The 25,481-nt window shown below is 34.6% G+C and overlaps 1 protein-coding gene across 3 annotated transcripts in view; it reads left to right on the forward strand.

Moving 5' to 3' along the window:
- The window catches only part of AP2B1 (adaptor related protein complex 2 subunit beta 1), a 99,940-nt gene that overhangs the window by 18,271 nt on the left and 56,188 nt on the right, over positions 1 to 25,481 (forward strand). For all 3 annotated transcript variants that reach the window (XM_016124174.2, XM_016124313.2, XM_016124232.2), the window contains exons 6-12: positions 10,475 to 10,665; positions 12,664 to 12,885; positions 13,429 to 13,549; positions 13,682 to 13,777; positions 19,531 to 19,646; positions 21,410 to 21,575; positions 22,733 to 22,831. In XM_016124174.2, coding sequence (XP_015979660.1) covers positions 10,475 to 10,665; positions 12,664 to 12,885; positions 13,429 to 13,549; positions 13,682 to 13,777; positions 19,531 to 19,646; positions 21,410 to 21,575; positions 22,733 to 22,831 — 1,011 coding nt within the window. The remainder of the gene's footprint in view (positions 1 to 10,474; positions 10,666 to 12,663; positions 12,886 to 13,428; positions 13,550 to 13,681; positions 13,778 to 19,530; positions 19,647 to 21,409; positions 21,576 to 22,732; positions 22,832 to 25,481) is intronic.

Genomic DNA, 25,481 nt, shown 5'->3' on the forward strand with positions numbered 1-25,481 from the left:
AGGGTCTTAAAGCAAACCTTTGTATCATACTTACCTTTGTATTGGCTCAGAAACAAACCTATTATTTCATCATTTTCTTAAAGAAGTTTTACCTTAAATTTACATCATTTTTTTTTTTTAATTATTTTTTCAGATAGACGTTTGTGGTATTTTCTGGTAGTATGGGAAGAGAAACTGAATTAATTAGGCAATATTTATTGCCTAATTATCATAATACATTCTTCTGTAGGGGAATTCCAGGACAAGATTCTTTTTTAGCCAACTTGATCATGTTATAAATGTTTGGCAACTAGAACATAACACTTTCTAGTTTTGGGACCTTTTATTTCTCTTACTGACATTTTAAACTTTGCCTATATAATGAAAGGGAAGCCAAGTCCCAAGTGATACATTGACTCTATTAGTAACTGAATTGAACTCTTAAGTATCACTACAAGAAGATGGAGAAATATATAGCTACTTTCTTTTTCTGTTTTTGCTTAATGCATTGTTTACTTGGAGGAGTCTAACATTAACAGTTTATCAGTGGATAACCTCTGAATTTTTAAAAAAATTTTTTTGAAATAGAGAATTGGAATTTGTCTCGAAATAGACATTGTCTCTCACTTGAAATTTACTTGCTCATACCTCTACTTTGACATTTCATTTGGTCCATCTTATTCTTTGGGTAGCCTTGGCTTCTATTCATTATCCTTAAGTTTAAAATCAAGATCAAAGGAAGAAGCAAACCACACTTTTTAAAATTATTGTGGTATTAACTACCATCAGGAATCTTTCAACCACCTCCAAGGCATAGAAGTGGGTATGGGTGTGTATGTGGTTAAACCATGACTTCAACTGGGTATCACCCAACAATATTTGACAATTCAGCCCTGCCTTTTTTCCCTCAAGCTAGTACCATGTGGCACTTTTTAATAATTTTCATAAAGAAATAAATTTATATAAGGGAGTGGTATCTATTTTATAGAATGTTTACCTGGTATCAAGCTATGGTTTTGGCATGGCTTTTGATTCACTCTGTTATTCTGAGCAACTGTACTTGAAATTTTCTTTCTACCTGAGGACAGGTGAGAAGATGGAAAGTGTTTGGGCTTTATGTTCCCAAGTTTTGGGAATCTAGATGAGCAGGATATCATGTACCCTATGGAAATTTGTTAAATATCCAAAGGGGCTAAGAATGTAGAGTTGAGTGAAGTGAAAATGAATTCTGACTCATAGGTAATTCCAGTTTGGGTAAAAAAAGGCATCTCTATACTAATGTAAATTCTTTAAGTCAGAACCTATAAAATTAGATGGTCAGGGATAGGAAATAACTGATAGCTTAGCAAAAGCATTTTTTTGTTTCTTTTTTTGGGTGGGGGTACCCAAGTAGCACTTAGAGATCTTTATCCAGGTCAGTTGAGAGGATGGAGCAATTCTGGGGCAAACCTAATTTTTCTGATATATTCGAAGTTTGGCATTATGCAAGGAGGGCTGGTTTTGCCCAGTCCATAGTACTCAAGTGATATAAGTATGCCTTTTATTTATTTATACTTTTTATTATGAGAATTTTCAAACACATTCATATTTAGAGTGGCAAAGTAAATGAACTCATTTACCATGACCAGAGTCAATAATTAGTAATACATACTAGTCTTGATTTTCCTGTTTTCGTTCTCCAAACTGTACCTATATATAAGTAATTTAAACAGGCAACACATGAATGGGTCTTTATTTGAATTAATTTGAATTTGATGTTTTTAATAATTCCTAATCTGTTATTACTACAACAGGTGAGGAGGTGATTTGGGGATATTTTCACAAGTATCTTAGAGAACTTTTAGAAGAAATTTAAGGTTACTTGCTAAATTGGGGAATGTCTTTTGTTTTTTTGTATTTTTATTGCAGATTTTCCTAGAGCATGTGTCAGCATTAGATATTAAATTGTTGGACCTACTGCCCTAAATAGAAAATCTTTCTGATTCTTGTTAGACTTCTCAGTAGCAGAACTTCCTATGATTATGTTTGATTTATTGCTAGCAAAGCACTCAGAGTGCAGAATTTAAGGAGGCATTCACGCTTGGGTGCCAAGAGTGTGATGCTTCCTTAAATTTTGTGCCTGGAGTACCTTGCTTCCCTTACTCTTGCACTGGCCTCACTTCATCGACTCATATTCAAATAATTTTGTGAGCTCTTAATTCTTGTGTTTTGGTGAAGAACTGAAAAGCTTGAATTAAGAGGTATCCAACACACATACACACATGCCTACTTTTGATCTGAATTCATACTTCGATCTTAACTGTATGTCCTACTTTTTACTGAAAAGTATTTCAACCGTCATTAGATCATTGGATCAGATGTTGCTGATAGGAAATGGATGAATGCACGAATGTTAAGTAACCTCCAAAGTCTAGTGGTGGAATGTAAGATTTAATAGCGGAAACATTTGAGAAGTTCCTAAGGCTTATGATGACCCTGTGTCATTAGGTAAGGGGACATTTAAATTTAAGTGCATTCTGTGCCAGACACAGTGATAGATGCTTTTACTTACAATATTTTACTTCTCGTATCTTCCCAGTGAAGTAGAGGTTATTCCATGTTAGAGGTCAAGAAATATACACTCAGAGAGGCTAAAAAATTATCCCAAAGTCAAACAGCGAGTGGTATTGTAGCCAGGATTCTAACCTAGTTCTGAGTCCCCATATGCATTACCAGTTACTACTTGCGCGGATATATGTATACAATAAAATTAGAACTGTTTAATTTTTTTATTGTGGTTAAACTTTGGAACATATAAAAACCTTTGATTATCTGAGAACTGTTCTAATATGGAAACCTTAATCCTTTTACTCTGATGATAGGTGTGAGTCCTGTTTCACTGCTCTTGAGGTAATTTTGTTCCACTTTTTCAGAAGTTGCTCCACATGGGGGCAGCACTGCACCAGCAAATATTAGAATCTGTAGCAAAAGAAATGCATGCTTCCGGGGGTTCTGCCGTAGTATCCTGTAGCTCACTTCAAAAGGGCCTCCTAGATTCCTAGATATCAGTGCAGTAGAACATCTGCAGAGATGACTTTGAAATCTGAGTAGAATGTTGACCAACATCTGACTACTCTTGGGGTTATGTTGACCAGGCTGTTTGCAGCTAGTAATGTGCCTTGCTACAAGCAATAGAATTTTATTTTCATTCCCTGTTTTCTTGGGGTGATCACTCACACTTCATTTTCCTGCCCTTTTTTTTTTTACTATTTGTACTTTAGTTAAAGCTGATTTTCAGTGAGCTACTATTTGAGAGAAAAGCTAGACTTTGAAGCAAAATATTCTCACTGTTAAGTCCTAACTTAACTTACCTGAATTTCCTCCTCTGTACAATGAGGGACGATACCATCTTAGATGCTGGGAGTATTATTTGAGCTGTTACATAAAAAACACTTGTTAAAGTGTCTGGCTTATAGGCGCTCATGAGATGATGGCTGCTGTTACTATAATTATGGAGTAGACATTAGACAAAAGGTAGCATTGCTATAATGTTAATTTAAAAGTTCTGATTTCTGTGATTATCTGTATAAACTCATACAATAGAGTCTTTTCTGGGGGAATTAGAGCTAAACTGATTTTCAGATGCAGATTTTATTAGGCCGTAATTTTGAAAGATAACCTGTAGTCAGAATGAGAAAACATTTTTGAGTATAGGAAAATAGCTTCCATAATTTCCTCACAAATATCAGAATTAAAATTTTTTTCTCTCACCAAGTTTATATTTGCAAGGAAAATGTACTTTTGAGTGCTAGTGACTATTCTCTGGTTTTCTGCCCATGTATGAGGATTTTCTCTCTTTACTATGGTTTTTCTTTTCTCTCAGGCATTTTGAGGTATTCCAACTTCAGTTAACATTTATGTGAGAATCCGCTAGCCTAGAGACTCTTTTGACAGCCCCACCACATGTGCTGTGCCCAGGATAGCCATTTTTCTTCTAAGAAAAAGTGCGTATTTTAACTGTGTGCTAGCCAGCACATAGAAACAGCATGGGATTATGGCAGTAGTTCTCAACTGGGGGCGATTTTGCTTCCTGGGGAACATTTGGCATTGTCTGAAAACACTTTTGGTTGTCACAACTGATGGGAGGGTTGCTACTAGCATCTAGGTGGTAGAGTTCAGGGATACTTTGGATGCCCTGCAGTGCACGGACAGCCCCTTACAACAAAGAATTTTTTGTCCCAAAATGTCAGTAGTGCTAAGGTTGTGAACATTTAGATTATAGAGATAGCGTAGCGCCTTTAGGGCCAGAGTGGCTGCTGTTTGGAGTCCCGGCTGTTTACCAGAAATGTGGCCTTGAGCAAGTTACATGACACAACCTTCATCTTCCTCATCTGTAGAGTAGAGGTAATAATGGCTGTTTTACTGGATTATGTTAAACATCAAGAATAATTATTTAATAATTTATAATGCCTGATACACAATAAATGCTTCATAAACTGCAACTATTCTTGAGGAACAGATCTAACATGTACTTTTCAGTTATCGTTATTTTTATTTAGGACTTTTATTGTAGTTGTCGGTCTGAGATGATAAATATTTAAAAACTCAAGTCTCTCTAGAAAACTCGAGAAGGATTTTTATCAAATTATTTGATGTCCTCGTGGGCTATGTGAAATTGTTTATTAAAGATAGACCTAGAACATGCAGAAAAGCTTAATGACCTCACTTTAGTACTGTAATTATATGACTTCTGCTATCCATAAATATACATTAATGAGTAGGAGAGTTATAAAATTAAAATACTATTCATAAGTGAAATTAGAAATGCATAATGCTCTTCATGCCAAATAAAGGAGTTCTAGAGCTGGTAGAATTTTAGGCATGTGTATGTCATTATGGGTAGGCACTTGGTAATACTCATAATACACTCGCCTCCTGAGTTTCCCACTGGTTGATCTGAGTGCTTTTTTTTTGTCTCTGTGGAGGAAGCAAACAATTTTTGTTTTCCTTTGTAATAAACTTTGTGGAAATCTTTTTCTATGTATTCTCTTTTTTAAGTTGATTTTTGTTCTATCAATTATTACTAACTTAGGTTTTTTTTTTTTTAAGCTCATTTTGGAGGGGAGTAATTTTAGATTTACAAAAAAGTTGCAAAGATAGTACAGAAAGTTCCCATATGCCCTTCACTCAGTTTCATTTAATGTTGACATCTTACATAACCATGGTTCATTTGTCAAAACTAAAAAATTAGCATTAGTACCTTATTATTAACTGAAGTACAGACTTTATTTGGATTTCACCTGTTTCAACACACATGTTCTTTTGCTATTCCAGGATTCTGTCCAGGATACCAAATTGCATTTAATTACTTTCTTTTATATAGAGTTGACTCACTCCTTATGAAAGTATCTCATAAACAGAAAAGTACTTAGTAACTGGAAATTCCACCCTCCCTCTTTCCCCCAACCTCCCCACCCATACTATAGTATAGCGGTTGAAACTTGGGCACTGGAACCCGACTTAGGTTTGTATCCTGGTCCTGCCATTTCTTACTACGTGGTTGCCCCAATCTTCTCAGTATCCCCATCTACCAAATGGAGATTATAAATAGTGCTTCTATCATAGGATTGTTGTGAACATTATAGAGGGCTTGCAAAGCACTTAATACTGAACCTGGTATAGAATTAAATCCTTAATAGTAACAAACATTTATGTTCTGTATTATATAGTGATTGTGGTGCTGGATATTTATGATTTTAGAAGGATTAATAAAGCCAGATGTATTTTTTAGGGCAATTCTGAGGGTAGCTTACCCACAAATGAAGCTAAGTCTGTTTACAGTATTACTACATAACTGAATGAAAAGAATTACTTTTAAAAGGTAATTGTTCAAGAATATACCTTTAAAGCAGTTTTCATCAGCAACTTCCTAAAAACTGGATCTGTTGTATATAGTGATTTAGTTGTGTACCTAAAGATCATGGATGGTTCATTTCTTAATGTCCTCTTTAGGATGATCTCCAGGCTTTAATTTGGCAGGGGATTATTTTACCCCCAAAAGGGAGATAATAAATGGCATGCTTTACTGTAATTTTAGAGTTTATGGGCCTGGTTACTGATTATTAGAAATGCTTTTTGTCTATTCATTGATATTTATTTGGCTTCGAGAATATTTGTGTTTTGTCAGACCACACCTTAAGCCACTTAAGTAATGACTTTTATTGACACTTATTTGTAAATCTTACAGATTAACCATGTTAACCATGTATTCAGACTTTCATGCCATAATGAGATATGTCGACTCAACTTCTTCATTCTGGGGAAGAAGACGGGTGAAAAAAACAGAACATTATAGAATGTAGTATAGTCATATTACCGGTTGGCATTCTGGACAACATCTTGTATTAAAGCAGGAACTCTAAGTTCTGCTTTTTTTAAAGGGAAAAAATTAACTCATATCATGTAGTCACTGTATCCGTAAAGAGATAATAATGATGGAAACATGCTTAGAACAAATAATATCTTGCCCTTTCCTTTAACATGTCTCTTGAGACAACTCCCTAAGGAGAAAGTGAGATTCCAAACTGTTGCTGATTTAAGGAGGATAAGATTATGTAAACCATATATATATATATTTCATCATAATAGTTCTAGTCTACCTACCACTTTCACTCTATTTAAGTCTTCAGGGGCACCAGCCAAAAGGATTGTAAATTGAACAGGAAAGCAGAAGCATTCATCTGTTCAGTGTGTGTGAAACCCTTGAAGGTCATTGCTGGAAATGAAAGTCCTCGAAGTAGTAATTTAGTTAATAAGAGGAAGTCACTATACTGGAAAGTGATACCTTTCTTAGATTCCAAGGCTGTGAAAATGAGTGAAATTAGAGTGCAAAATGAAAATTATTCAGAGGGATGGGAATGTGCAGGAGATATCTCACAAAGGATCTTTCTGATATTCTCCCAATGTGTATCTAGGTTTCCTTTTAGAGTTCTTTTTCACAGGGTCATTTTTATTCTAATCATACCCACCACTCCAGCTTGCTTTTTAGAAAAAGAGGTCAAATTTATGTTCTCAGAATTTCTGTGTATAAGATAGGAGTAGCTTATTAATCAGATTTTATAGCTGGATAGTAAATCTTGCCTTTTTAAGTGCTGCTGGGATATGATTATCTCTGAAATACATAAAGTAGAGGAATAAATTTTTCTCTCCTTGTGTAAGTCTGCATGTCACCTTTGCCTGGAAATAATGTTTTGATTATATTATCCTCCCCCAATTCAGATTTTTCTTTTCCTTTCCCCCAGTTGAAGTTCACAGCTCTTGGAACATTATAAATGCTGGATGTAGAATGATTAGTATTCAGACACTGGAATCAGATAAGACCTAGAGTTAATATTCAAGCACTATCTCTTTCTGGCTATGTTGACTTAATCAAGTCACTGAATTTTTCTAACCCTATTTATAAATTCATTTTTAAAGTAAAACTTGCTTTAGAAATCCCTTTCTTTCTTGGGAACTCTAATTTTTCTGAGATTATAGTTAAAAGGCCATTATTCTCTTTATAGTAGTTTTCCCTAAAAGAAATGTCAATTTTCTAGAGGGGACAAATGTTACATGTGTTAGTTCCAATTTGAAGTGATGGTGCAAGTGAAAGAGATAACCTTTGTTTTAATATACTAGTAAATCAAAGCATTTACTTCAAGGATCAGATTTGTTCCTTTGTGATATTATTGTTTGGAGAAGTCTTTCTGCAAAAAGGAGATAGATCTTAAGTTTTAAGGTTTATTTTTTTAAATAGACAATCGATATATTATGTAGTTGTACAAAATTTAAGAGGACAAGAGGACAAACACTGAGAAGTGAATCATCCTGTATACCCAGCCCCACCTAGTTGCTATTTTGAAGTCAGTCTTTTTCTTTGTGTACTTTAAATTAAATGTGTCTAACTTATTTTAAGTTTCCATTAAAGAAACAAGCCTTACTGACTAGGAGAACTAGGAGAACTCTGAGCAGTTCCTTGTGGGCCCATCTCACTTTGTTTCTGAAAGCAACAATCTGGATGTGACGGTTAGGAGATGAAAGTGGATAGGTAGAATAGAAGGAACTTAAAAGAATTTTAGAGGAATAGTAGAATTTTATTGGGGAATTTGCTCCCTTTGGTCAATCGTTGTCTCACTGACTGGCAGTATCTTGTCTCAGCAAAGTTTTCTAGACATAATTGTATAATTCGATCTCTTGATCTTTTAATTAGACTGACTTTTCCCTATTTCCTTTCTTGTTTTAACGTGATAATCCATGGAAATTGCCTATTTTACCGCCGGAACATATACTTTTTTTTTTCAGAACATATACTTCTTTAGTTGCATTATACACTTGGTTCGATTTGTAACTGCTTACGATAATAACTGCTTACGATAAAGGAATTCTAATTGTTCATTTTGTTCAGCATCGTTCTATTCTCTTTCCTCCCCAATGTTTCTAATTCCTCTTATTCTTACCTTTTCTTCCACATTTCTTATCAACAGACCTTATTTACCTTTTTCGTTGTAACAGTAGGATTTGACTGGCAGAAATGGTAAGTTGTATAGGGTATTTATTTTGGACAACTGGTAACCAAGATTTGGCATGTGTTGGTAGCAGTAGATGAAAACAGGCATTCGGTCTTTTTGTATGACATTTTGATCCTTTATACTATAAGCAGGTCTATCAAGTGTATTGTTCATGGGAAGTAAAATATATTTTCCCTGCATGTAAAGCACTGAAATGATGGATGAAATTATTATTTCACTAAATAATGGCTTTTATTTTTAAATAAATCTCATGTTTGATGGTAGAATTAGCAAACAAAAATTAAGTCATAAAGAGCCTCATATATGCTGTAATGCGGTAGGTGGACTAGACAATTCTTCCTGACTTGTTTTAATAACAGTAAAATGTTATATCCGTAAATCATAATTAACCAACTGAGCCTTTGATTTTTCATCTTGGAATTTTTGTTCTGACCACAAAATTATAGCTGAAGATGATTTCATTTGTGGCATTATCCTTAACATAATAATATTGTCATAAGTGTATTATTTGATTAAAAAATCATATTCTCTAGACATGTATCTTCCAGGTAAAATCATATGCTGCAATAATCTGCAGACTATGCAGAGGATGTGGATATTAAAAATGACAGCTAAATTGTGGCATTGTTTCTTTCCTTGCTAACAAAAGGATAATCGTACACTCTTATTTTCTCAAACTTTTAGCAAGGGACTTTAGTAAGAACGAACAATGTGTTGACATATTTGAGAATCTTTTAAACATTAATTACTAAAGCTGCTCTCTCCCATCACATCTCATTTATACTTAGAGAATATTTATAGGCAGCCTTACCTTGTAATCTTTAGTAACACCTGGGAGCTTCACTTCAAAGTGTGGTTTTAAATTCACTTGTACAGGGCCATAGTATAGGTTTTCTTTTATTTATGTTTTTGGTTATTTGGGGGTATTTTTGCAAGAAAAAAAAGTGAATACTTTTATCAACATTATAAATTATTTCTAACATAACAAATCTATAAACAATGAATGTTCATAAAGTAATTGATTCCCAGATGTGTAAGGATACAAGTTTACTTTCTTATATTCAGTAGCAATTTTTTATTTGTCATACTGTCTTAAAGAAGGATGCATCCAAATACATATTTCATCGACTCTAAGATTCCATTTATTATAAGATGCATCATTATTTTCTGTATTACCTAGAAAGAAAAAATACTTTCTGTTAAACTGACGTGCCTCTGGTTATAAAATACATCCCAATTTCAGAGATGTTAATGTGAAAAACTGCAAGTTAGTCCTGGTGAATTATGACAATATCACCACCTTCATTTTGCATAAGGCTTTGTAGAAAGAATTTATACATATGTCATCTGATTTTACCTTCAAATTAAAGCTAATTTGTGAGGTAAATTAAATTATTTCCAGTTTTCAGATGAAGAAACTGAATTTCAGAGATTATGTGGTCTCCCAACAGTATATAATAGGGAAAAAGGGTCTCAAGCTCATTTTCTTATTCCAGGATTCATGATTTGATTGATGGTGTCACCTCCCCCTCCTCCATAATGCACACCCACACGCCTGTAAGATTATGTGGCCTAGATATTTCTCCTCATTGCCTAATGTACATGTTTCATATTTAAACTTCATTGCTATTTTAGTTGTTTATATGTCTTGATTCTATTAACAGCTCTGAGTACTATTAAAATAGTTAATGTTTTAATAGTAAATTATGTGTGACTTTCTGCTAATATATGAATTGTTTTAATTCTGGGTTGTCTGCCCAGTAGGAAGCTATATATACCATCATTAGTGGTTTAATATATGTTTTGAAAACAGCTTATCTGTTTTTAGCTGACTAAAATATTCAGGAACGGTTATGAGTTGAGAACTATGAAGTGATCTAGAGAAGATTAAGTATTTGTCTGTAGTTGTATTCTTGATAAATCAAGTTCATATTTGCTTCTTTTCCTAGGTGGTGGCTAATGCTGTAGCAGCGTTATCTGAAATCAGTGAATCTCACCCGAACAGCAACTTACTTGATCTGAATCCACAGAACATTAATAAGCTGCTGACAGCCCTAAATGAGTGCACTGAATGGGGTCAGATATTCATCCTGGACTGCCTGTCTAATTATAACCCTAAGGATGACCGGGAGGCTCAGAGGTCAGTCCAGTTTTCTAAATAGTATCTGGGAGTCTTGATTGGTTTAATATATTCTAGTGTCTATTAGAATAAGGGTCTGTTAGGTTAAGGAGGAACAATGGCTTATGGGATAGATATTACTATCCCACAGTATTTTCTCACTGGATCTAGAAACATTTTAGGTAGTAGAGTAAACCATGCAAAAATAGCTTTTCCTAAGAGATGTGCATTTTTCATTTCTAATTTGAAAATGAAACGAAGTACAGATATGTTTTGCTAAAATCTCTCTTATCAGGGTCTCACATCTCCTATTAGCACTTCCTGACCATTTGACAAATAAAGGTTTTTGGGTGTCTTTCACTATAGTGACACACTTTTCATTCTATTAGATATATAGCAAGCGGCATGAGCTGAGCTATACCCATAATTCAGTACTTAGAGAGTGTGTTAAAGCCAGCAAAATATATGATGTCTTCCTTTAGCTATAGGAATCATGTCAGTTTGAATTTGGAGATTTTGGAAGACACACCGGATTGTTCTGCTCAGGCCTTTACCACTGTAGTGTTGCAAATTTTCTGTGACTATCAGAAATTGACTACTAAATTTAATCTACACATACATACGTTTTAGTTTACAGAACTAGAATTATCACTCATTTTTGTTGAGCATTTTGTGTCTGTAGCACTGTACTAGGCCAAGTGCTTCTGAGGAAATGTTGGCTTTTCATTAGATAAGAACCTTCTTTGCCTGGCTGTTGTTCAAGCTGTTGTAAAGTAAGCGCTCTTCATGTGTCTGGGAAATCGTTCCCTCTAGACTTAACTAAATTTCACTCTGAGAGTTTCTTTCCATCATTGAAAGTACAACTATATCCTACAGAGAACTTTAAGTAGAATTTATTTTCTGTCAGTCATTGACATCTCACACTTATTCAGTCAGGAAGCATTTATGGAGCCCATGTTGTATACTAGGCACTATTCTAGGCCTTGAGGATAAGCAATGGACAGACAAATCTTAGCCTCATTTTTAGAGAGAGAGTAGAAATATATGTAATACATATGTGTGATATGTAATATGTCAGATGATGATAAGTGCTAAAGAGAAAGATAAAGTAGGGAAGAGATCTAAGAAATTCTAGGCATTTGGGGATGAGTTGTATTTTATAAAAGGGTAGTCAGGGAAGGCCTTACTGAGAAGTTGGCATTTGTGTAAAGACCTGAAGGGAGTCAGGTAGTTAGCCAAGCAGATATAGAAGGGAGGGAGGAAAACACAGCCTAGTTATCTTGTATTCTTAACTGAATATAGTCAGTAGCCACTTACACTGCCCAAGAGCTATTGAAATTAGGTTAAGTTCTGAAGAATCCTCTACAGATAATTAAATACTAAAGATTATATGAGGCATCTAAGTCTAGGTAGGAGGGATTAGGAGAAGGGAAAGAGGTCGGGAGAATATTGCAATGGTGTACTATTGTTTAAAAACAGGCAAAAACCCTTTTAGAGATTCTTTTATTATCCTGAAGGCAAGGGGTACCGTGGTTTTCCTTGTCAACCCACCTGCTCCTGCATCTTAACAGTGAAACCTTCAGTCACAGTTGGTTGCTATGTCTTACTATGAAAATAACTCTCAGAATGCTTAATTTGACTTCCTGTAGGTTGAGGAGAAATGGGCTGTGAGGCAGGGAGCCCTTACATAATATGGGGAGACAGAGAGGACTGTAAAACTGGAAGGTAAATGGTGTGAGCTTCAAGTTTTTTGGGTATTGGGTAGTTTCCTTCCAGTTTGAACATCCTTTATTGCTGGTTTCCTAGAGTCTTATGTCCCTGCTCTGCCTGTAGTGTGCTGGAATGAGGCTTCTGCAGTGTTGGATCCCAGTTTTATCTACGCATGGAGCTTTGACTTTTCTAACTGATTCTCTAATTTCTTGATACTTGGGCCATGGGACTCTGACACATTGCCTTATAAACTGGATTGAGCAAAGAAATTATAATTCAAGATGTTGATTTTTCCTTTTCTGCCCCCAGCATCTGTGAGAGGGTGACTCCCCGCCTATCTCATGCCAACTCAGCAGTGGTGCTTTCAGCAGTAAAAGTTCTAATGAAATTTCTGGAGTTGTTACCCAAGGACTCTGACTACTACAATATGCTACTGAAGAAGTTGGCCCCTCCACTTGTCACTTTGCTGTCTGGGGAGCCAGAGGTGCAGTACGTTGCTCTGAGGAACATCAACCTAATTGTCCAGAAAAGGTTGGGAAAATGAATTGGTGATTAGAGTGTTTGTAATTTTAAATTAAACTTAATAATATCACTATTAAAGAGGCCAGAGTTGAGCTCTTTTTAGTGTTTGGAAATGAAAATGTTGTATGGCAGTGCAACTTGCCCCATGATGAGGAGGCTAACAATTGATTTGGAGTATTCCTATAATAAATGCCTGTTGTTCCTTTGTAATTCAGTTTGTTTTTCTCAAGGATCTCTTAATAGCATACTAGCTAGCGCCTACTTAATATGGTTCATTCGTAGTTTAGAGCAAGATTGCTCTTCTTCAGTAATTCTTGACAACACATACCTTTACCCTTTAAAGGGATAAAAATAGTCTGCTAAATTAAACTGATAAGAATAGAGGGGTGTAGGGGAAGTTTGTGAGTTTGTTTTCTTCCCTGGGTGGGGGGAGGGAGGGAGGGGCAGAGAGGGAGGAGAGCAGAGAGGCGTAGATTAGATATTAATATATACTCAGAAGGATATATCCATATATGCCTCACTTTCCTTATCTTTTGTTTCTGTGTATCACAGGCCTGAAATCTTGAAGCAGGAAATTAAAGTCTTCTTTGTGAAGTACAATGATCCCATCTACGTTAAACTTGAGAAGTTGGACATCATGATTCGTTTGGCATCCCAAGCCAACATTGCTCAGGTCAGTCAGACTTTAAGTGGACTCAAGTTTATAATGACTTAGATCTTAAGGTGTAGCCTTCAGAAAAAGCTAGGCCATGAAATTACTATTTTAGAATCCTTAACGATTGTCCACTTCCTGGATTTTTAACAGGTTCTCGCAGAACTGAAGGAATATGCCACAGAGGTGGATGTTGACTTCGTTCGCAAAGCTGTGCGGGCCATTGGACGATGTGCCATCAAGGTGGAGGCAAGTGTCTGATGGTAGTTGTGATCATGTTATAGGATTCTGAGTGTTATCTTTACTCCTTTCTTTAAAATACATTTTTAAAGTTTATCAAAATAATAAAGCCCCTAATTAACATATTAAGGATTTTTAATGAAAAGTGGTTATCTTTAGTCCCTCTTCTCAGAGTGGAATATTTTAATCATGTTTCTGGTTTTAGTTATTCTTTAGAGATATTTTCATACCTCTCTAAATAATATGCTTATGCCATTATTTACCGATTTACCAATTATAGACATTGTTAACTTTCTCCTGTGAGATGAGCAGCTTAGTTCATATACCCAACCTTTTCTACTTCTTTCCTCTCCTGTTTTCCCATATACCGTGAGGTTTTTTTGTTCCTGTGTTGATTATCTTTGTAAATTGAGAAAATACACCTATATTTTTTGTTCTGTCAACTATAGGCTTGCAAAACTTACTGTGCATATTATGACTAAATGTATAGGGCCAATACAGTGCAAATGATATTTTCTTGCAGAGACTTGTTTTTTATGGAGTTTCTATAATGGCCTTTCTTTTTTTCTTGCACTGTATCTTCATTGCATTCCTATCTTCTTCCACCTTTTCAAGCATAATATCAAATCTATAAACCTCTTTTTGTCTTACACCCTTTTTTCTTCCAGTTTCCTGTCGTCTTGCTGATTTTTTTTTTTGCCCTCCGCACAGCTATCATTCCATACAGCCTCTTTTCATTGCTCTTTTGACTGTTGCTACTTTTTACATAGCATTCATTTTTTTGTGTGATTCCGATAGTTTCTTGAACCTTTGGGGATAAGAACTATAGTTTTTTCTTTTGCGTGAATTTAATTATCTGGACTATTATATAGTGATGGTTGCATATCATCAATACACAGTTTTTAAGTGAGGTGTATACCATGCATATAGCAAAATGCAGTCCATTTATATTTAACAATGAGATAACAGAAAAGTTGATTAGGACTTCTATGCACATAGGCAGGGCTGTTAGCTGGCAGGTTTCTGCTTTAGGACAGTGAGGTGATCTTTACTTGGAAGTCCTCTTGAATTTAAGTCCTCTTGAACCTCTCTGTGGTCTTAGAGGGCAGATTTGTTTCTAGTTTGGTTGCAGCCTTTCAGTAGGTATTTTGAGGTACAACTTACATTGCCCTTCTTTCTCAGTCTCCAGTCCTCCATTTGTTACTCCCCATTCATAAATTTGTTAAAATTAGTGATGGCCTCTGTTCACTATATTATTGTATATTCAGAGCTCCATATTCTTGCTACTTAACTATATACAATTCTGTTTAGAGGCAGAGGGTTGGACCCTATGACTTCTCAAGGATTCTAAAATAATTCGTACAGTATGGCCAGTACTTCATGGGGACAGAAGGAAACAGATTTTGTGTCAGAGAAGCATTTATGAAAGCCAAGCTCCTAATTTGCCTTCGTTTTTATTTAAGTTAGTATTGCTTCCTGAAGTTAACATTGATAAATCATTTAGAAGACTAGTAGTTATACCAAGAAGTTAATCTTGGTTTCTACTCCTCGTTCTGCTAGTTCAGTTGCTTCAGATATTTAATTCACTCTATTGCTCTATTTCAGAAATAGGAAAGTCTGTTTATTGGATCTTGATGCATTACATCTCTTTTCATCACCACAGTTCACATACTTACCTTTTCTTTTTTCTTTTTTTTTTTATGACCGTATAGCCACCTGCTTACTATTAACATAGACAATTTTCAGAGAGATTTTGGTAGTATAGGAGTTATTTTGTGCTTGTCACTTCCAGACTATCATTGTCTTAGTGACCTCTCTGACAAAACTCTAAAGAGTCATACAAAGTTATATCCCATTCCAAAGTTATAAAAGATTTTCCGTCCTTGGAATTACTAGAAAGTGTTCTCAAAGCACCTAAATCCTAGAGGTTATTAGTGGAAAAGATAAGCTTATGATGGCTTTCACTTTTTGCTTTGACTTAAGGTGCCCTGGTGGGAGTATGTGAGGAATGAACTTTCTCAGTAAACTTAAGATCAGCCTTCAGGAGTCCTGCCTGTTAATCTAATGCTCTCTTTTACTGGTGATCTCAAGTTGCCTGGATTTGCCTTAGAACTTTTCCTAGAACTGTTTCAATCATGAAAGTTATCAATTGGAATGGATCGTCTAGCTCAAAGAGTTCTTGGGACAGGAGAGGCACTGATGCTGTTTTTAATTAACACATCTGTTGGACAAAGGGAAGAACTAGTGAGAGAATTGTAATAAACTTTATAGGTTCTAAACCGAGCTGCTTTCTTTCAGGGCTTTTCTTACCCTTTTTTTAATGTGTAGTGGGTTTCAAAGATATGATGAAGGAGAAACAAATGAATTTCAGTTTAGTGCTTAGCTAAGAGAACAGGACCTATTGGAAAAGTGTCTTTAAGAGTCGCAGTTATATTTTTATCATGACTGTAAATACAGGTGTTCCGTGTTGCTATAAGAATCTTTAGGTGAAGAAAATATATAATTTTGTTGTATTAAGTTGGTTAGGTTAAAGATTAAGTAGTAAATTGTTGAGTTAGTAAATAGCACTGAAAAAGCAATCCCATAGTACTTTTTTCCCAGTAACTTTTGCCTATTTCTTTTTGTTTTTGAAATAGATTTTACTTCCCCTCCCCCAGCTTTATTAAGGTATGATCGATAAATTAAAAGTGTATACACACACACACACACACACACACACCCCTATTTCCTTAAGGAGGTGATAAATAAACCTTGGCCTTTCTTAGCCTTTCACATAAAATCAAGTGATACGTGTTTGAGAGAGATTAAGGCACTAAGCTGATACCATGAGTTCCTCACTTTCTAATCTTCTTTGGTGTTTACCATTTCAAATCTTTATAGACCAAGATAAGAGATGGATTTGTGCCTCATCCCTTAATTTGAAAACAAACAAAAATTACATTTTTCCTCTTAGAAAAGCCATATGTGTTTACTACATAAAATCATAAAATAAGACAAGTTAAATGAAAATAAAACACTCTGCTTTCTTCTGTCCCCATTCCGCCCTCCCAGAGATGATATGAACATGATTTTAAATCTTCGTTTATATAGCCCTCCATGCACAGGTGTTTTTTTGTTTTGTTTTGTTTTTTACAAAAACAAATATAGGCCATTTACTTTATTAGTCTTTTTTTTTTCTTTTTCATACATGGGCATTTTTCCATGTTGCTGATAACATTTTACTTTGCTTTTAGTGCTTTATAGACACAATATGTGATTATTTCATAACTTATTTAGCCTTTCCCTTATTGTAGGACTTTAAAGTTGTTCCTGCTCTTTTTCCAAATAATGGTATAAGGAAGATTGTAGCTAAACCCATGATCTCTATTGGAAGTGAACATTTTTTTCATTATGCTTATTACCCATTTGAAATTGCTTGTTTATGTCCTGTGCGCCTTTTTCCAATGGGTTTATCTCTTCCATTTTTTTTTAAAGTTCTTTATAATTAAAGATATTAATTCTTCACTTCATTAGCATTTATTTTTCCAATTTGTTTTCCTTTTGATTTCATTCGACTTTCTAATACACAGAAGTTTATATTTTCTTATATAATAATCTCTCTCAAGTTTTTTCCTCAATAGTATCTTTAATAGCACACCTAGAACATTGTGCTTGGCCTCAATGTTATGTAAAATTCATCCTTATTTTCTACTTGTATGGCAATGATTTTTTTTTTTTACATTTAAAGATGTTTTTAATAAATAATTAGAATAATTGGAAATAATTTTGGTGAAAGATATGAGTGTAGGGATCAATCACTGGAATAATCCCTGGTGTTATGAAATGTTGTCTTTATCATATGCTAAATTTTATATCTGTGTGCTTTTCTCTCTCTCTGGACTTTTTTATGTGTACAATGATTGGATGTTTATTCTTGCTCTTCTGCCATGACGCTTTATTGGTAGTAATATTTTAATCGAAAACAATATAGTTGCAACGACTGCTGGAAAATTACAGTCTCAGACTTAAATGTTTTTTGATATTCATGCATCATGAGAAATCTCTTTTTGTTTGTCTTTATTATAATGATGATCCTAAGGCCTCACTAGATGTTAGCTTTATACCAAACCCCGTGGTAAGCACTTTATTTGTATTATCTAATTTATGATAATATAATTCTTAACAGCAGCCTATATCTTACATACTTCGTAACTTATCACAACATATGTTTTTAACTTTTTTCAACTTTTTTGCTGTTGCAGTAACAGCACAGGAATTACAAGCTGAAAATGAATAAAACAGAATCCAAAAATGGAAAAAATACATAAAAAATGGCAGAATCATTTCATGGCACAAGAGAAATATCATATGACCTCATATGAATATCCTCAAAATGAAATTTTATTTTCATTAAATTGTTTAAAAGATTTTATTACAGAAATTTTTAGGCCTCTACTTAAGTAAATTTGACAGATGAACTCTCATTTACCTATCATCCATCTTGAACAAACATCAGTATGTTCCTGATCCTGTTTTTATCTTCTCCTTCCCCCTCTCCTTTTAAAACGGAGTGCGGTGCAATTGTATTTAATGCATATCCCAGGTATGATTTTACTAGAGTGGTCTTATGGGTATATCTAATAGATAATGTCCTTTACAAAAAAATATTGTCACAATACCATTACCATACCCAACAACTAATAGTAATTCTTAATCTCGTTGAATACCCAGTCCATGTTCAATTTTCCCTAATTGTGTCTAAATCTCTTTTTATAGTTGGCTTTTTCAAATCAAAGTCTAAAGATCCACATATTGCATTTATTCAAGGGTCTAGGTCATTAGACTTGTAGAATTCTTCAGAGTCTAGATTTGGCTGGTTGTATTTTAGTGTCATTTATCTCATTCCTCCATCTCCTTCATATAAATAGATTTGGAGGCTTAGTAATATTCACGTTCCGTGTTTTTGGCAAGAATACGTCTTAGATGTTGCTGTGTACTTTCTGTTGCATCCTATCAGGAGGCATTTACTGGAGTGACCCATCATGGTACATTGTAATATTTGATAAATCAGTCCTTCATTTTTAGGATCTCTATTCCACAGCCAGTCTCTTTTTAAAAACTATGACATATAGTTTCAGTACATTAGTTTTATTTCTCTTATTTTCCCATATTCTTTTCATTAATGAAAAGTTAATAGATTAAATTCTATAGATGAACTCTAGGTTGTGGAAAATTGCAGTTTACCTAAGGCCATAGTTATGTAGCCCAAAAGATGGCAGATTTTTCTTAGAGTTTTTTAAGTCACAGATCACTTTGAAAATACAATGAAAGACCCTCTCCCTGGAGGAAAAAAAAACTATGCACATGTGAAATTTGGCAGTTTCATTTCAAGTAGTTTAAAGTTGCCTTCTGCTCTCTCCATTCATCCATGAACTCAAGACAAAGGCCCCCTGCCTTGGCTTATTCTATCATTCTTATTTTTTCCTCCTACCTTGACTTACTATTCTCATTTTCGTGTTCCTGACTATCCAAGATGATTCTTTTCATTTGAATGGAGTCATCTGTCAATATATTTTGTAGCGAGTAAAATTTGGGGTATATCTAGAATTTCTGTATATCTCCATTAGATAGCCCAGCCTCTTGTATAGCTTAGTCAAATTAAGTGCCTGATCTTTTAGTCTAATTTAGTTGCTGCACCTGTATGTTTCAAAATTTTTTTGATATTAAGGTTGTATTGTTGGATAGATCATCTGACTTCTCACTTATTATGTTCCTCTTCACAGCAATCTGCAGAACGTTGTGTAAGCACATTGCTTGATCTCATCCAGACCAAAGTAAATTATGTGGTCCAAGAGGCAATTGTTGTCATCAGGGACATTTTCCGCAAGTACCCTAACAAGTATGTCCAAATACTTCTATTCCTCTTCCTCAAATCATTTAGGAAATGTTTAAGGCATTTTGAAGTTGGCAGATAAGACTTATTCTTTGTAATGGAACTGGTCATAATAGGATAATTAAAAATCAGAAACTTATAAGGTGGTTAGCACAGAGATTAAAACCTAATGTGTCACCCTGCTTTATTACTTTTAGGAAAATTGAAGCTCTGTCTGAATATATACTGTTGATAGACATATATTGAAGTTAACCAGGTTCATGAATGGTAGTTACTATTAAATAGGATACTCACATATTCCAGGTTGTCTGGGGAGTGCCTGTACCAAACACAATTAATGCTTGTGTCCCTTTTCACTCTCAGCAGTGTCTATTTAAATGATAAATTATTTGGTCATCCTATTGTAAAAACCAGGAAGGTGACAGCTGCACTGTTTACTTTGCGTGTTACCTAGTACTTTGTAGAAAATTATAGACCATGTTTCAATAAATTATCAGGGTCTCAGGCTTTTTCTGAAGTATTGTAGCATCTCCCTTGTATGTAGCTGCAAAATCTACATTTTCACCCCACACATTTTTCACAGTTAGGCCTCTTAGTTTATGAAGCAAAAATGAGTTTTTAGATTTGATTTCCAAAGCAAGCAATTAAGGAATCTGAAAGAGTGAAATGAGAACAGATCTTGTAAGCATCCTAAATTTCATTTTGCCTTAAAATTATAGAGATATCTCGTGCTGAAGCTTCTGATTAGTCTTTAAAGATAGTGTTAAAGGAAGCGACTTGCAGTAAGTTGCATAGTGGTGGATTAGAAAACTCAAAATTAGAAAAATTATTTTAGCAAAGTAGTGGTTTATTAAGCAACATATATATATATTAATATTAGAAATGATACTTTTGGAAAAAGAACCATATACTTTATCATTCTTCAGAAAAGAAGAATGTCGGGTTTCTAAACTTCCTAATTAAGAGTGAAGATGTATATCACGATATAATTGGTAGAGAAATGTGTTCATTTCTGGCTTATATTAGTAAGGGATTATAATAGTTTAATTTTAAGAGCTATTCAAAACTTGGTTTAACTAGTGGAAATAGCACAAAACAAGTGTACTGTTTATTTGTTACATCTAATATACAGTGTCATTTTGATGTCTAAAACTACATTAAGGAGACGGATTCAACATGGTAAAAGTGAGAGCTATAGAACTTTGAAATTATAAATATTTGAATTACTTGTTTCTTTGGAGAAACAAATCATTAGTGCAGGCTCCTTGGAAAGAAAGAAAATAAAGGTTTTGTAAAAAGCAGAGACAGGTGATTTAAGGGACAGAGTTTCCATTTCTAGTCTGGATTCTGTAGTTGTCTAACTCCATTTCTAAAAGTAGAGTGGGATTTCTGTTCCTCTGCCATGAAAGCAAAATGGAATAATAGGAAAATTCTCTGATCTAGTTACAAGAGGGATTGTTAGAAATATAAGGTAGTGGTATTATCTTACACCACAGGTTAATTTTTCTTTGCGAAAAGAATGTCTGGTGAGCTTTTATAAAGGCTTAAGTTTTAGTTATTCAAACATAACTGAAGAGAAATTTAAGATATTTATAATCTTCTTGCTTAAAGCCTGTACATTCTCTAGACCAAAAAAACTAATCAAACAAAAAAACAAACCTATATTTTGGTGGTTTGGTACCTTGTCTGTGGTTTTGCCTTTAGCCTTCATTGTTAAATGCATTTCTCAGTTTTGCCCTCGGTAACCATAGTTAATTTTGTTATACCAGGTATGAAAGTATCATTGCCACTCTCTGTGAGAACTTAGACTCACTGGATGAGCCAGATGCTCGAGCAGCTATGATTTGGATTGTGGGAGAATATGCTGAGAGAATTGACAATGCAGATGAGTTACTAGAGAGCTTCCTGGAGGGTTTTCATGATGAAAGCACCCAGGTAAGTTCTCATCTCTATATGCTCTGTCATAGATCTTTTGGGGAAGATTTCAGGGAAAATAAAGGGTTTTGTCAGGAGGTGTGGTGGGGGAAGAATTTATATGCATTTGGTGTTATGTTCATTTTTCTCCCAAAAGAGTGATCTTTTTTAGTTGTGCTACTTCTGGTGGACAAACCTGTCTAACTTAGACCAGTGGTTCTCAAACTTTAATGAGCCCCAGAAACACCTGCAAAGCTTGTTAAAGCACAGGTCGATAGGCCCCCATCCCTAGAGTTCTGACTCAGTAGGTCTGAGGCGAGCCTGAGCATTTTTATTTCTTACAGAGTTCAGGGTAATGCTGCTGCTGGTGATCCAGAACTACATTTTAACAACTACTGGTTTAGAGTAGTAGTTAACACTTTCTGATTTTCTGTTATTTGAAAATAATTACCCATTCCTGTTAGTAATGGTTATGGCTTATTACAGTGGGATTTTCACTAGGGGCTGAGGAGAGGGCTGGGATGTGCAGTTTGAAAAGATTCCCTGTGGTTAAGACTTCTTCCCATTTTCTGTCTCTACCAAAATTGAGAGAGCTGACCTTAGAGCTACAGGTCCAGAGAAGCAGATAAATTATTAAAATCTTTCCCCTTGACATTTATACTCACTGCAAATTGAGGTTCATATATGTAATCCACCATAATAATTTTAATAGGCCTCTACAAGGAACACATACAAGCCAGAGGCTTTGTGGTTCAGCAGCCCATTCTTAATGGCTATGATCTGGCATAATCCTGCTGTCTTGGGTTTTGCCTCAGTATGGCAGATGATTCCCTGATTTCCTCAGAGTTGAACTTCTAGTGGAATTAAATAATAAAGGACTTGTTCAGGAACAAGTTTTATTGCTGTCACAGTGTTAGCATGTATTTTAAGAAATACAAATGATTTTCTGGACCAGAGACAAGGAAGCTATTTTTGATGCCAGAAATGCAGTTTGGGGATAGGAGGCTAGTGAGTTTTCAGTAGATGAAAACCTTTCACTGCTATTGTTGCTATTGAATCAGCTTTAACCTTTGTCTCTTAATCAAAATAGTCATAGTAATTCATAGTTGGAGAAATGCCACTTTGGAAATGATCGTATGGATAATGCAAGTATCTTTTACTAAATTATATCTGCTTAGGTGCAACTCACTCTGCTTACTGCCATAGTGAAGCTGTTTCTCAAGAAACCATCCGAAACACAGGAGCTGGTACAGCAGGTCTTGAGTTTGGCAACACAGGTAAGAAATCTGGGAAAAGCTTGGATTGATTTGTTTAAATTATAGGATATTATGAAACTCCCCAAGAAAGTTCATTTGGGGAAGTTTTAATTGGAAGGGTTCAGTCTTTAGATCCTGTTAAAATATAAAAACAACATCTCTTATACATATTCCACTAAATTAGCTGATTGTATGTCTTTTAAATGAATTGACTGACTCCAGTTTTTATCATTTATGAAAATTGAATTTAGACTTGTGTTAAGGGACATACCAGTGTTAAAATGACATTGAGTCTCACAGTACCTCCTTCTGGGTGACTTAATATCAGCTTTGAAATAAAAGTACCATGTAGAGATGTTAAATGCCTTGATAAAGATCCCATGTATTCCGCCTTCTTGAGTAGTAGCCTTTTTTTTTTTTTTTAAACCAATTTTAATATGCTTGTGCTGCTCCCTTAATTATTTGATATTTTTGGTCCTCTTTTAGGATGGGTTCTGGTTTTAAGAATGTGTCAAATGCCTTAGCGATCAGGTCACCATTTTATATCCACAGAAACTAAAATAATTAATTTTCCTAGTGTAACACCAATCTATCATGATTTAGTAATGTTTTTAATCGAATTTGAAAATAGGTTTGCTTTAGCTGGCTGTCGAGTTAAGATGTGTATCTACACATGGAATGGGCTTCAGATATTCAGTTTTCCATTTTTTTCACCTTTTATTGTGGTATATTATCAAAATTTTAAACTTTTGCAGTACTTTGCCTAGTTTGAACTATCATCTTGTTAATTTCACATCCTCTAAAGTGTATTTGTAAGAGCTCTTAGAAGTATTTTTTAAATTTTCCCTTTGCCTGAAGCAAAGTAATTTCCATACATTAAGGCAGTTTATTTAATGTGTTTGTTTAATATTTTCTGTATTGAATTGAGTTTTCTAGACTTCCTAGTCTAGACCCTTGATTACCCCATCTATATCACTGTTAAGATGGATTTTAAAAAATTTTCTAAAGAGAGTTTTTGCCTTGCTTCTTCCTTTCTGCTCATCTTTTAAAAGATAGGGGTAGTGTTATAATCAGGCAAGTGTCCATGGTAAGTTTCATTGTATTCACAAGTTCTCAACTGTGTCTCCATTGATTTATTAATGCCTATTATCATTATTTAACAGGCAGCATAAAGAGGAGCTGTATTTTTTATTTTTGTCAGAGTTCAAACTCAACCTTACTACCTCCCAGTATTTATCAAAATTTGCCTGGAATGAAGCATTTAAGGAGTATTGCTTAAAGGATACAAGGACTCTCTGTTCTTACAGATAGTTAAGATTCACCACTGAATCAAGTTAGAAGATTAGTAGAGAGCTGGGTATCTAAACTGCATTGTATTTGACTCCTCATAGACTTGCTTTTGCTCAGTAATACTGATGGCAGCCATAAGAAGGGTTGTCTTGAGAAACTATTCTAGTTGGATCTGTTGTCAAAGTCATTGTTTATTCATTATGTTTTCTTCCTTAAGAGGTTCCATTAAATTTCTGCCCCAGTCGGTATGGGACAGTTTTGGATTCTGTATACATTGTTGTGTAATTAACTGCCCCTGTGAATGGCTTAACTGACTAAATTTCTTTTTTATATTAGTTGTTCAAAACCTTTGAATCAGTTTTAAAGATCCTCTATAGGAAATGTGTAGGTCTTTGGGCATGCATTTTTCTGCTTTTATTTCTAATATATGCTTTCTAGCCTTAGATACATTTTGTAAGCTTTGCTGAATTTCTAGAATAGGGTAGGGTATAAATAAGGTTCAGACAGTCCTGATACTAGACTATATTACAAGGACTAGTATAGAATCTTAATAACAACAATCATTTGTATAGTGATTACTATGTACCAGACATTCTAGTAAGCACTTTACATGTTAATTCAATCTCAATAAGGATTTTATACTGCTACTATTCCATTTTATAGATGAGGAAACTGAGACAGAGAGGTCCAGTTTGTATGGGGGTAGAGGTAGGACTGAAATCTAGGTAACCTGGCTCCAAAGTCTGCCCTTATTCACTGTGCTATGCTAACTTCTCTAGTCTGAAGGTTAAGAATAACTTTGAGAACACTTATTCCCTGCTTTCCCTGCCTGAAGCAGTATTGTGCATAAACCAGTACATATAAGTGAACTCTTAGTAGTTTTAAGATCCTTGTGGATGATGATTTCATATTTAGCTTAAATAATTATTAAGCAGTTTCTCTAGACTTTTTGGTCCAGTTGATGAGATCTGAGTAGTTTGCATAAAAGAATAAGCACATTTATGTAAATCTTTTCCAATGGATGTTGGAATGGTTTTTTTTTTTTTTTTTTAGTTTGTGAAATGAGAAACTAATATTTATGACTATAAGTATCAATTTAAGTTGAGGACAGTGTGATCCGCTGAATTGTGTTAATTCAAATTGAGTAGTGGGGTTCCATTTCTGCTATATCTACTGATTCAAGACACAACTGAGCAAATATCTTTTTTATACTGCTTTTCTCTTATCTCTATAGTGGAGTAATTGATACTATTCTTTATCTGTGCTTTGAATTCATGTGACATATATGTGAAATCTTCATGCTTCTGATTTTAAATAAAATGGTAGTATAATTAGAAGTGTTATTAGTTAGGGGGAAAGAAAACCTACCCTTGAATCGTGG

The sequence above is a fragment of the Rousettus aegyptiacus genome, unplaced genomic scaffold (assembly GCF_014176215.1).
Source record: "Rousettus aegyptiacus isolate mRouAeg1 unplaced genomic scaffold, mRouAeg1.p scaffold_m13_p_6, whole genome shotgun sequence".
Lineage (NCBI taxonomy): Eukaryota > Metazoa > Chordata > Mammalia > Chiroptera > Pteropodidae > Rousettus > Rousettus aegyptiacus.